This window comes from Phacochoerus africanus, chromosome 8 (genome assembly GCF_016906955.1).
Source record: "Phacochoerus africanus isolate WHEZ1 chromosome 8, ROS_Pafr_v1, whole genome shotgun sequence".
NCBI lineage: Eukaryota > Metazoa > Chordata > Mammalia > Artiodactyla > Suidae > Phacochoerus > Phacochoerus africanus.
In genome coordinates, this window is record NC_062551.1 from 91,569,976 (window position 1) to 91,583,675 (window position 13,700).

Consider the following 13,700-nt stretch of genomic DNA (forward strand, 5'->3'; position numbering starts at 1 on the left):
CTGCATGAACAGTGGAATTTTTATATAACTTGTAGAATATTATATAACACCCACTTTTAAAAATATTTATAATACTACAATAACTTTTGAAGACATTTTGTTTCTTTTTTGGCCACTCCATGGCATATGGAGTTCCTGAGCCAGGGATCAGGTGCAAGCTGCAGCTTTACCCGAGCAACTCCAGATCCTTAACCCACTGTGCCAGGTCAGGGATCAAGCCTGCATCCCAGCGCTCTCAAAACGCCCCCAGTCCCATTGCACCACAGTGGGAACTCCGAGACTTTTTTTTTTTTTTCTTCCATTTTATGGCCACACCACATCATATGGAAGTTCCAGACCAGGGATTGAATCCAAGCTGAAGCTATGGCAACACCAGGTCCTTTAACCCACTACTCCAGGCCTGGGATGGATCCTGCACCTCCTTAGCGACATGAGCCACTTCAGTGGGATTCTTAATCAACTATGGGAACTCACTGCATGTATTGTTAAAATTAGAAAATACATAAATACATACTCCTATAAACCACATAGATACATGCTCCTTATAAACTTATTCAGACAATCTAGAAATGCTGTAGTTTCCTTCCTTCCCATCCGCCTGTACCCTCAGTCTCATTTTCCTTTTCAGAGGAAATTACTCTAATAGTTTGGTATGTATCCTTTCAGATATTTTTGTTGTTGTTGTTGTTGTTGTTGTTATTGTTGTTGTTGTTGCTATTTCTTGGGCCGCTCCCGCGGCATATGGAGGTTCCCAGGCTAGGGGTTGAATCGGAACTGTAGCCACCAGCCTATGCCAGAGCCACAGCAACGAGGGATCCAAGCCGCGTCTGCAACCTACACCACAGCTCACGGCAACGCCGCATCGTTAACCCACTGAGCAAGGGCAGGGACCGAACCCGCAACCTCATGGTTCCTAGTCGGATTCGTTAACCACTGCGCCACGACGGGAACTCCCCTTTCAGATATTTTTATGTGCGTTAGCTATCTATGCATGCTTTTATATATTCTCATTTGTTTGCATATTGTTCTATGATTTATTTTATTTCACTTAAAGTATGTCTGGGAGATCTTTCCATTTCTTTACATTTAAATCTATCATTTTTTTAATTCAAAATTTGTTGTATTGTGGTAAAATATATAACATAAAATTCACTATTTGAACCTTTTTTTTTTTTTTTTGTCTCTTTAGAGCTGCACCCACAGCATATGGAAGTTCCCAGGCTAGGGGTTGAATCTGAGCTGTAGCCGCTGGCCTACACCACAGCCACAGCAATGCAGGATCTGAGCCGCATATGCGACCTACAACACAGTTCATGGCAACGCCAGATTCTTAACCCACTGAGTGAGGCCAGGGATCAAACCTGCATCCTCATGAACCTGCGTCCTCATGGATGCTAGTCAGATAAGTTTCTGCCGAGCCACAACAGGAACTCCTGAAACGTTTTTTAAGTGTACGATTCAGTGGCATTACATATGCTCACTTTGTTATGCAACTATGACCACTGTCTACCTCTAGAACTTTTCATCATCCTAAACTGAAACTCTGTTCCCATTAAACAATAACTCCCATTTCCTCCTCCCCTATTCCTGGTAGCCGCTATTCTATGTTCTGTCTTTATGAACTTAGCTATCCTAGGTACCTCATATAAGTGGAACCATATAATATTTGTCATTCTGTGTCTAGCTGTTTCACTCAGCATAATGTCTTCAAGGTTCATGCATGTTGTAGCATCTACTTTGTTATTAACCATTATATAATATTCAATATTAAATGATTCCCCTATTGATGGAATATAGGTTGTTTCCAATGTTTTGCAATTATAGAAAGTGTTAAATATACATATACTATATTGAACATTCCTGAGATCTCTCAGCCTTTGTAAATATGTATGTATATGTATTTTTCCTTAGGTCGATATGGAAGTGACCCTTCCAGGTGAGGGTAAAGACCAGACCTTTAAAGTGTCTGTTCAGTGGGTGTCAGTTGTGAGTCTTCAGTTGCTTTTAGAAGCTTTGGCCGGGCACTTGAATGAAGTCCCAGATGACTCAGTTCAAGCACTTGATGTTATCACAAGACACCTTCCCTCCATGAGGTTGGTACCTTAGTTTGAATTATTTGCCACAAATGTCAGACTTTTCTGCTAAGTTGCATTGGAGCCATTGAAAGTTTTCTGCATAAGTCATAGTTGAAACTTGGTTTCAGTTCACAAAGTTGAGAATGAAATGAAGGCCCTTTCAAGTTTTTATTGTGAAACATGCAAACTCTTGTTTCTTCAGGTACACTCCAGTGGGTCGCTCCTTTTTCTCACCTCCTGAAGGTTATTACCATCCTCTGGGAGGAGGTAGAGAGGTTTGGTTTGGCTTTCATCAGTCTGTGAGACCTGCCATGTGGAATATGATGCTCAATATTGATGGTAGGATGGAACTCTCTTCACCCTGTACTCTTTTGGCTAGTTTTTTGGTCCTTTTCCTTTCCCTGAAGTTAATCAGCCTTCTTCTCTGTTTGTTAGTATCTGCAACTGCTTTCTACAGGGCTCAGCCTATCATTGAATTCATGTGTGAGGTTTTAGACATTCAGAACATCAATGAACAGACCAAACCTCTAACAGACTCCCAGCGTGTCAAGTTTACCAAAGAAATCAGAGGTAGGTATTCATATTACTATGATCTTGGAGAGGCAGCTCAGCATGGTGCAAGGAACACAGTTTTAGAATCAGACACATCTGGGCTTCCATCCCTTCCCAGCTAGTTCTATCATTGTGGCCTTGAGCAATTTACTTAACCACTGTGAGCCTTAGTTTATTCATCTGAAATAATAATATGTGTCTTGTAAGAATTAAATGCAGCCAGATTATAAAGATTCTAGCACAGTGCCAGGCACATATCAGGCACTTAGTAACTATTACTCTTACTTACTTGAAAAGTCCCATTTTAATAAAATAACACAAGTTCATTTGGTCTCCTCTTAGAATTTCTTTTTTTGGTTTTTGTTTTTGTTTTTGTTTTTTTGCCTTCCTAGGGCCGCACCCATTGCATATGGAGGTTCCCAGACTAGGGGTCAAATTGGAGCTACAGCTGCTGGTCTACACCACAGCCGTAGCAATGCCAGATTCAAGCCGCATCTTCAACCTACACCACAGCTCACAGCAACGCCAGATCCTTAACCCACTGAGAGAGGCCCGGGATCAAATCTACAACCTCATGGCTCCTAGTTCGGTTTGTTAACCACTAAGCTACAACAAGAACTCCCACTCTTAGAATTTCTTTTCTTTACCTGTTATTAGCTATTTCTCCCATACCATAGGCTTCACTAGGGCTATCTACAGACAATACAGTTGATGCTTAATAGGTGTTTATAAATGAAGTAATACATCAAAGTAGGTTTCAAATCTTAAGTTGTCTGGGTTCTAATTTATTCTGCTTGGCTGAAGGTTTTTGCCTGTACATGAGGATATTGTTCCTATAGCCTTGCAACTTCTGTCCTGTACAGTGTCATGCCTTTCTCTTTTTTTGGCTGCCCCGAGGCATATGGAGCCCCAGGGCCAAGGATCAGATCCAAGCCACAGCCACCAACTAAGCTGCAGCTGTGGCATCACGGGATCCTTAACACACCTTGCCAGGCCAGGGATTGAACCCATGCCCTAGTGCTCTTAAGACACCACCAGTCCTGCTGTGCCACAGCAGGAGTTCTTGTCATGTCTTTCTGAAAACAACATTCAAATTTTTTTTTTTTTTTGTCGCCTGTGATTTTAATTAGTACTGATATTTTGACTTTCTTTTAATTTCAGGTCTTAAAGTTGAGGTGACCCACTGTGGACAGATGAAACGCAAATATCGAGTTTGTAATGTGACTAGACGGCCAGCCAGTCATCAAACGTATGTTAGCCACATCTAAAATTATACCATTCCATTTTTGGTAACAAAATAAGCTACTATAGTCATATGAGAAATTGATACCCCATATTGTAATTTTAAAAAATCACCTAGAGGAGTTCCCTGGTGGTCTAATGGTTAAGATTTGGCACTTTCATCACTGCAGCTCAGGTTTAATCCCTGGTCTGGAACTAAGATCCTACATCAAACTGCTGCATGCTACAACCAAAAAAAATTTTGAAAAAAAATCACCTAGATCTTTACTTTTAAGCACCAAACTTTACACCATGTTTTAAATATTTTTGATGAGATATTTGTAAAATGTATTTCCTGCCTTTAATTTATTTCACCTCTTAAACAGAGTATGCTAAACATAGATCAATTTTATATAATTATGCAAAATCATCATTATGAGCATCATTTATTATATTGTTGTAATTCTCAATGCATGGCCTGAAGGATCTATTAAGGCCTGTAAGTCATAAAAGCTGTCATGGGAAAAGATATATTGCCTGTGTTTTATGTGGATTTTTCTTCCCTCCTTTTGTAGCTATCTGTCGCTTCTTCCATCTGTCAGTATGTATGGCATGCCTCTAGCAACACACTCGTTTTTACTTTCCTAATCTCATTTTTCTAATCACCCAACTTCTAATCCACTGTGAACTATACCTAATGAAAAGATATATATGAAAGAAATTTTTAAATTACCATATATGTAAGTTGTATTCCTATAATAAAGATTATTAAACTCATGTCTGACATAAATATGAATATCGGCTTTCCTAAGTGAAGAGCATAAACTTAGCTATGTAAACTTTACTTAGAAGACTTTTTCAAGCAAGTGTACGTCAGAATAACCTGGAGGGCTTTGTTCTAGATAACTGAAATTTTGGGGTGACCTCTGGATAAATGTAGTATATTAATTTGGTCTGATTTGAATAAATTCTTTAGTCTGAACTTATGTTCACATCCACATGAGTTTCTTTCTTTCTTCCTTCCTTTCTTTCTGTTTTTCTTTCTTCCTCTCTCTCTCTCTCTCTCTTTCTCCCCCCACCCTTCCTTCCTATGGCCTCACCCATGGATTGAATCTGAGCCAGTGCTGGGGCAATGCCTGATCCTTTAACCCAGGTCACCTCCGCAGTGACCCAAACCACTGCAGTTAGGTTCTTAAGCCACTGTGCCACAGGGGGAACTCCTCACATGAGTTTCTTGAGTTGTAAAGTGATATTCCATGTATTCTTCATGTCATACCACTGACTTCATTCTCTAGGGGAAAAAAATGTTACCAATAACTTATGTGCTACTGAGAATTGTAGCACTTGTTTCAAAAAGAATTTTGTCAGGAATTTCCATTTGTGGTTCAGCAGGTTAAGAACCCAACTAGTATACATGAGGATGTGGGTTCGATCCCTGGCTTCACTCACTGGGTTAAGGATCCTGTTGCAAGCTGCAGTGTAGGTCACAGATGCAGCCTGAATCTGGCATTACTCTGGCTGTGATGTAGGGCAGCAGCTGCGGCTCCGGTTTGACTCCTAGCCTGGGAACTTCTACATGCTGCAGATGTGACCCTAAAAAGCAAAGAACATAAATAAAAATAAAAATTAGTGAGTTCCCATTGTGGTGCAACAGAAACGAATCCGACTAGGAACCACAAGGTTGTTGGGTTCGATCCCTGGCCCTACTCAGTGGGTTAAGGATCTGGCGTTGCCAAGAGCTGTGGTGAAGGTTGCAGACAAGGCTTGGATCTGGCATTGCTATGGCTGTGGCATAGGCTGGCAGCTGTAGCTTCAATTAGACCCTAGCCTGGGAACCTCCATATGCCGTGAGTATGGCCCTAAAAAGAAAAAAAATTTTAATTAATAAAATAATAAAAAAATAAAAATTAAAAAAATTGGAGTTCCTGTCATGGGTCAGTGGAAACGAATTTGACTAGTATCCATGAAGACACAGGTTCCATCCCTGGCCTCGTTCCGTGGGTTAAGGATCCACTGTTGCTGTGAGCTATGGTGTAGGTTGCAGACACAGCCCGGATCTGATGTTACTATGGCTGTGGTGTTGGCCAGCGGCTATAGCTCTGATTGGACCCCTAGCCTGGGAACCTCCATGTGCTGCGGGTGCAGCCCTAAAAAGACAAAAAAAAAAAAAAATTTTAAAAATTAAAAGAAGTTGAAGATATTTCTAAAAAATTTGTTCTCTTATAGTTTTCCCTTACAGCTAGAAAACGGTCAAGCTATGGAATGTACAGTAGCTCAATATTTTAAGCAAAAGTATAGTCTGCAGCTGAAATACCCCCATCTTCCCTGTCTCCAAGTAGGACAAGAACAAAAGCATACATACTTGCCACTTGAGGTAAGCTAAACTAAATTTTCTTCTGCCAATCTTATGAATGAGTTAAAAAAAAAAAGACATGTTCTAGACTAGTATTAGAGTTTTGTATTAATTTCTAAAATATTTTGGACAGGTAACTTCACCATATAACAGAATTTTCTCTTTTTTTTGGAAATGGAAGATGTAAGTTACAGTTCAACAGGGGCTTAAGATATAGAAGCTCGTCACAAAACCTAATTCTTCTTTGCCTCTTGGTAGGTCTGTAATATTGTGGCAGGGCAGCGATGTATAAAGAAGCTCACGGACAATCAGACTTCCACGATGATCAAAGCCACAGCACGATCCGCTCCTGACAGACAGGAAGAAATCAGTAGACTGGTCAGTAAGGCATGGTCTTTAAGATAAGCTAGCTTTCGGATGAAAAAACAAAACAATAGATAATGCCTAATGGGACACAGTTACTCCTTGGTTTTTATATATGCAGGCTTTCCTGTTCTTTAGGTGAAGAGTAACAGCATGGTGGGTGGACCTGATCCATACCTTAAAGAGTTTGGTATTGTTGTCCACAATGAAATGACAGAGCTCACAGGCAGGGTCCTTCCAGCACCAATGCTGCAGTATGGAGGCCGGGTAAGCTTTTTATTTTATTCGGCAAGCTTCTTCCTACAACCAGAAAAAAAGACAAAGCCAGGGTTTTTCCACTACACCACACTGAATTTACCCATAGTTTTGCTGCTTATTGCTTTTTGTCTTTTGGCTAATACCAAATAGAGTTTTGTTTATCCCCTCATCAACTTTAAAATGGCCTTAGATTGTAATGTCTTTTCTCTTTTCTTTTGTTTCTTTTTGTGTTTTTTGTTTTTTTAAAGAATAAAACGGTAGCCACACCCAACCAGGGTGTCTGGGACATGCGAGGAAAGCAGTTTTATGCTGGCATTGAAATTAAAGTTTGGGCAGTTGCTTGTTTTGCGCCTCAGAAACAATGTAGGGAAGATTTACTAAAGTGAGTATCTTCATATTTTCAGCTTAGTAATATCCCTTTCAGATAAGAAAATACCATCTTTATGTGAATGTGCTGTGTGCACTGGCACTGAATCCCTGACTTCTAGAGTGACACCCTCTGCCTATAGGGAAAAGATCTTGTTCCTATAGTAAATTGCAAACTTGGGAAATAATGTTAAGCATCTGACTCACCTTCCTACATTTAGAGCAGAACTGTGTGATTAACAATGTTGAAACTCAAATTCTTGAGTTCTTAGTGAAGCTTCCTTTGAGATTAATTGTATCTTTTCAGTTAAGATTAAAAACTAGTTCATTCTTAATCATTATAATTTACTAGCAAAATCGTTTCACTGCAGGGTCACTGACTGAGATCATTGGTTCACATCTTACAGATGCAGTTATCTGTATAAAGGAAGGTAGTGAGAAGGGTGGAAAAATCAAGACAGGAAAAGGGAACTGGAATGAAAGAAGGTATCCTACAAAATATTAGCAAATGCACAAAAGAAATTATTGTGAAAGCTCTATACATAGATTGAAGTAACTTCTCAAATCCAAAATTTAACACTTGGCAATGAATTTTGCTTTTTCTTAAAGTGACGATTTCTTTTGACATTGTTATTGAATTATGATCTGTTATACAAGTTTGAGTGTAATCCTAAATATGCTGATTTTGTGACAGTATGTTTCCATGTTCTAAATCAAACACAAGCTTACCCAACTATTCTTGTACCAGGCTTACCATAATATACATGACCTGAAATTTTGACCTTTCTTTTTTCTTCAGTCCAGAATTACTGACTTGAATGTTAAAAAAAAAAAAAAAAAAATCTTTGAACAGAATGCTATTCTAGGCCCTGGGGTCCAGATGAGGCATAATTATCTTAAAATGCAAACTGAGAATCTGATAGTTTAATAATACAGATTCTTCTGTATTATAATTATCAGTGATACAACCGCCAGGCTATTTTTGGCAACCAGTTAAAAAACGGGGGGGGGGGGGGGGAGTTGTTTATTTGTTTGTTTTTAATTTTGGCCAAGAATTTACAGAACTGAAAGAAATATCTTAGACGGAAATAAATACTACAAATGTGCTCTGAAATGAAAGCACTGTACCACTGGTTCTATTTTAACAGGAGTTTCACTGACCAACTCCGTAAAATCTCTAAGGATGCAGGAATGCCCATCCAGGGTCAACCATGTTTTTGCAAGTATGCCCAAGGTGCAGACAGCGTGGAGCCCATGTTTAAACACCTGAAAATGACATATGTGGGCCTACAGCTAATAGTGGTTATTTTGCCTGGAAAGACACCAGTATATGGTATGGACTCCTTTAATGTTGATTGAGTAATGATTTCAAGTAGTGGGTGTAGCAGTCAGGATAAACTCGGTTTTGCTGCCATATGTTATATCACAAAAATCTCCAACTCTCAGTGGCTCGAAGCAACAAAAGTTTATTTTTGCTCTTGTTCTATGTCCATTGAGGGTAGACCGAGGCCTCTGCTCCAGTCATCATATAATTTTCACTCTGGAACCCACTTGCTATTTGGAATGTTCCTGGCCTAGTAGTAGAAAAGTTGGGCTCTGGAGGGTCCTCTTTTTTTTTTTTTTTTCTTTTCTTTTCTTTTTAGGGCTGCACTGGTGGTAGCATGTGGAAGTTCCCAGGCTAGGGGTCGAATTGGAGCTACACCCGCCAGCGTATGCCACAGCCACAGCAGCGTGGGATCTGAGCCTTGTCTGTGACTTACACCACAGCTAAGGGCAACGCCAGATCCTTAACCCTCTGAGCAAGGCCAGGGATCAAACCTGCATCCTCATGGATGCTAATCCTAGTCCGGTTCATTACCTCTGCAATTGCTTAGCCACAACCAGCTGAATGGCCACCCAGCCTACACGGGGAGGAAGTAGAGTCAGGGCAGGAAATGCAGTGGGCATGAGGTCTAGGGTATGCATTCAATTCTGTAGTCCCCAAAACAGGGAGAACTGGAATGTCTGGTGAAAGCACTTAGGAATATCAGAGTGCAGGAGACTTCCAGAAAAGGAGCTGCTTAGTTTGTATCTGTTACAAGAAGGATGATACAAAGTTCTTTTGGCTGTCAGTAAGTCCAGGATTTGGAAACTACAGAGATCAGTCATTTGAAGTGTGTAAAACTTCTTCAACCCTCTCAATTTGTTTCTTTTGTTGCCTTCTGTTTGTCTGTTGTGTTTAGCCAAAAAAAGTGGGGGAAGGAAAGCCTTAGAATTCAAAGGGCTGGTGTGTATACTGAGAAGGAGGAACTGGGGAGGTTGGTTGCTTTATCAGACTAGTCTTGTGGGCAAAGAAGCCTTAGAGGACTTGAGTGAGTGGTGGCAGGCAGTGTGGAAGAATAAAGGAAGTGGACTAGCTTCAAGGCCTGCAGAAGGGAAGAAACAGGGAGAGGGAGGGGGAAGGCCTATCCCAACTCAAAAAAGAAAAAGAAAAGAAAAGAAAAATTGCCCTGGTGTTTAACAGATGACCACACGTTAGAAGCATCTAGCACAGTATACAGTGTATAGTAGCCACGCTGTAAATGTTAATGTGTTGGGTTTTTCCTCTACTTTTAGTAATTAGGAGAATATAAAATTAAATTTAAATGTAATTAATAAACTCATTTTTGTAGCGGAGGTGAAACGTGTTGGAGATACCCTCTTGGGTATGGCTACACAGTGTGTCCAGGTAAAAAATGTCGTGAAGACTTCACCTCAGACCCTTTCTAACCTTTGCCTGAAGATAAATGCAAAGCTTGGAGGAATCAACAATGTGCTTGTACCTCATCAAAGGTAAGATCCTGAACTCTGTGTTTCCATTTTTTTTCCCTCTTTCTTTCCTTCTCTTTCTTTCTTTCTTTGTCTTCTTAGTAGGGACGCACCTGCAGCATGTGGAGGTTCCCAGGCTAGGTGTCGAATTGGAGCTATAGCCATGGTCGGCCTACACCACGGCTCACAGCAATTCCAGATCCAAGCCTCGTCTTTGACCTATACCACAGCTCACGGCAGCGCCTGCTCTTTAACCCACTGACTGAGGCCAGGGATCGAACCTGCGTCCTCATGGATGCTAGTCAGATTCATTTCTGCTGAGCCACAATGGGAACTCCCTTTTTTTTTTTTTCTTATTTTACTTTTTTTGCTTTTTTAGGGCCACACCCGCGGCGTATGGAGATTCCCAGGCTAGGGTCAAATCAGAGCTGTAGTCACCAGCCTACACCACAGCCACAGCAATGCAGGATCTGAGCGGCATCTGTGACCTACACCACAGCTCATGGCAATGCCAGATCCTTAACCCACTGAGCAAGGCTGGGGATCAAACTTAATGTCCTCATGGATGCTAGTCAGATTTGTTAACCGCTGAGCCACAATGGGAACTCCCGCATTTTTTCCCTCAAGGTCTAGCTTATAGTAGAGCATACAAGTCTCAAGTATGCATCTTGATTTTTCTCATATGCATATGCACTCATGTAACCACCACACAGATTAAGATATAGAACACGTCCAGCCCCTCATCAGGCTTCCTTGTGGCCCCTCCTGATAGATACCCCCCAAAGATAGCACTGTTCTGATTAGTTTTGCCTCTTTTTGAACCTCATACAAATGGAACCATACAGTTTGTACTATTTTGTGTCTGTCTTCTCTTCCTGAATATTATGTCTCTGAAGTTAATTAATATTGCTGTTTTAGTTTCTTTTTTTGCTGTTGTGTATTATTTCATTGTATGATATACCACAAAAATTTAGATGTTCTAATACATTTATTATACAAGTCTTCTACTTTTTTGGTGAAATTAAGTACTCTTTCTCCTGTGTATATACCCAAGAGTGGAGTTGCTGACTTAACAGATAATATATGTATTTAACATTGATAGATATTATCAAATACAGTGGTTATCTCTCCCATCCATGGTTTTCACTTTCCCTGGTTTCAGTTATCTGCAGTCAACCTCCGTCCAAAAATGTTAAGTGAGGAGTTCCCGTTGTGGCTCAGCAGGTAACGAATCTGACTAGTATCCATGAAGTTGCAGGTTTGATCCTCAGCCTCCCTCAGTGGGTTAAAGATCTGGCCTTGCTATGAGCTGTGGTGTAGGTTACAGACAAAGCTTGGATCTGGTGTTGCTGTGGCTGTGGTGTAGGCTGGAAGCTCCAGCTCTGATTCGACCCCTGGCCTAGGGACTTCCACATGCTGTGGGTGCAGCCCTAAAAAAATTTTTTAAAAAATGTTAAATGAAAAATTCTAGAAATAACCAGTTCCTCAATTTTAAATCACATGTCATTCTGAGTAGCCTGATGAAATCTCAAACTGTCCCTCTCCATCCAGCTTTGGGCATGAATCATCCCTTTGTCTGGCATATTCATGTTATATATGCTGCCTACCCATTAATATAGGAAAACATATAGTATATGTAGGTTTGGGTACTATCTGCAGTTTTAGACATCCACTAGGGATCTTGGAACATATCCCCGGCAGATATGGGAACTACTGTAGTTTTCCAAACTGGTCATACCAATTTATATTTCTACTGAGAGTTCTACTTGCTCATATTCTCACCAATACTTCATGGTGTCAGTCCTTTTAATTTTAGCCTCTTTGGATGGGGCTAAGACTGTCTCATTATGGTTTTAATTTGCATTTATCTGATGAATGCATATCGGATGAGTAATCATATTGAGCACATTTTCTTATGCTTATTGGCTCTGTGAACATCCTCTTTTGTGATGGGCCTATTCAGTCCTTTGCCCATTTCCTAATCAGGGATGCTCTTCATTAATTTGTAGTTTCCTTATGTTGAGATATCTGACTTGTCAACTCTAAAATTTTTTTTTTTTGGTCTTTTGTCTTTTTTTGTTGTTGTTGTTGCTATTTCTTGGGCCGCTCCCACGGCATATGGAGGTTCCTGGGCTAGGGGTTGAATCGGAGCTGTAGCTGCCACCCTACGCCAGAGCCACAGCAACGCGGGATCCGAGCCACGTCTGCAACCTACACCACAGCTCACGGCAACGCCGGATCGTCAACCCACTGAGCAAGGGCAGGGACCGAACCCGCAACCTCATGGTTCCTAGTCGGATTCGTTAACCACTGCGCCACGACGGGAACTCCTAAAATTTTTTTTATGCGAAATCCTGTATGTGAGAGAAATTTAGAGAGTTAAATCTGGGCTGTGATGCTAGTCATTGCCATACTTGAGAAAAAGATGAATTTAAGTGTCTTCCTCTTATGTAGTCATATCACAGTTCTCATTTTCCTCTTTGATTGAAATTTCTAGGTAAATAAATCCTTCTCACCACATTGGTAGATGAGGCCTATACAGGCCATAGAATGGAAGTTAACCAAAGGCAAGTTTTAATTTTACCCCAAACATTGTAGCATAGTGGCATAGACTACATACTTTTTTTTTTTTTGGTCAGGCTCTGGGTTTAGATTTCAGCTTTATTACTTCCTAGCTATGTAATCTTGAACAAGTTCCTTGTCCTCTTGTATCTTATTTTTTAAACCTGGAAAATTGAGATAATAATTGTATCACCCTTGGAGTTCCTGCCATGGCTCAGCAATAAGGAACCCAACTAGTATTCACGAGGATGTGGGTTCAATCCCTGACCTCACTCAGTGGGTTAAGGATCTGGCATTGCCGTGAGCTGCAGTGTAAGTCACAGATGAAGCTCAGATCCTGCATTGCTGTGGCTGTGATGTGGTTCTCAGCTACAGCTCCGATTTGACCCCTAGCCTGGGAACCTCCATATGCTATGTGTGCAGCCCTAAAAAGACGAAAAAAAAATTTTTTTACCACCCTCATTGTGGTAGAATTGTTGTGAGGACTAAATGAATTTATACATGTAAAATATTTAGCACAGTGGCTGGTACATAATGTTTATAGACTATCTGTGTGTATATATATATATATATATATGTTTTGTATATACATATATATATGCATATGTATGCCTTTGCTCTTATACCTTTCTGTGCCAAGCCCATGTTGTAAATACAACACAGTCTGTGTCCTCATGGATCCTCATCTTTTTTTTTTTAATGTTGTCTTTTTAGGGCCACACCTGTGGCATATGGAGGCTCCCAGGCTAGGGGTCAAATCAGAGCTGTAGCCGCTGGCCTATGCCACAGCCACAGCAATGCCAGATCTGAGCCACGTCTGTGACCTACACCACAGCTCATGGCAATGCCAGATCCTCAACCCACTGAACAAGGCCAGGGATTGAACCCACAACCTCATAGTTCCTAGTCAGATTTATTTCCTCTTCGTCACGACAGCAACTCCCCTAGACATACTTTAAAAATCAATATTCACAGGAGTTCCCATTGTGGGGCAGTGGTTAATGAATTCGACTAGGAACCATGAGGTTTCGGGTTCAGTCCCTGGCCTTGCTCAGTGGGTTAAGGATCCAGCATTGCCATGAGCTGTGGTGTAGTTGCAGACGCGGCTAGAATCCCGTGTTGCTGTGGCTCTGGTGTAGGCCGTCGGCTACAGCTCCGATTAG

At 40.8% G+C, this 13,700-nt stretch overlaps 1 protein-coding gene across 3 annotated transcripts in view; it reads left to right on the forward strand.

Annotated features, from left to right (window-relative positions):
* The window catches only part of AGO4 (argonaute RISC component 4), a 44,381-nt gene that overhangs the window by 13,491 nt on the left and 17,190 nt on the right, over positions 1-13,700 (forward strand). For all 3 annotated transcript variants that reach the window (XM_047793322.1, XM_047793323.1, XM_047793321.1), the window contains 10 exons: positions 1,912-2,093; positions 2,278-2,414; positions 2,511-2,645; positions 3,789-3,876; positions 6,075-6,222; positions 6,460-6,579; positions 6,703-6,831; positions 7,071-7,204; positions 8,337-8,521; positions 9,840-9,999. In XM_047793322.1, the coding sequence (XP_047649278.1) occupies positions 1,912-2,093; positions 2,278-2,414; positions 2,511-2,645; positions 3,789-3,876; positions 6,075-6,222; positions 6,460-6,579; positions 6,703-6,831; positions 7,071-7,204; positions 8,337-8,521; positions 9,840-9,999 (1,418 nt within the window). The remainder of the gene's footprint in view (positions 1-1,911; positions 2,094-2,277; positions 2,415-2,510; positions 2,646-3,788; positions 3,877-6,074; positions 6,223-6,459; positions 6,580-6,702; positions 6,832-7,070; positions 7,205-8,336; positions 8,522-9,839; positions 10,000-13,700) is intronic.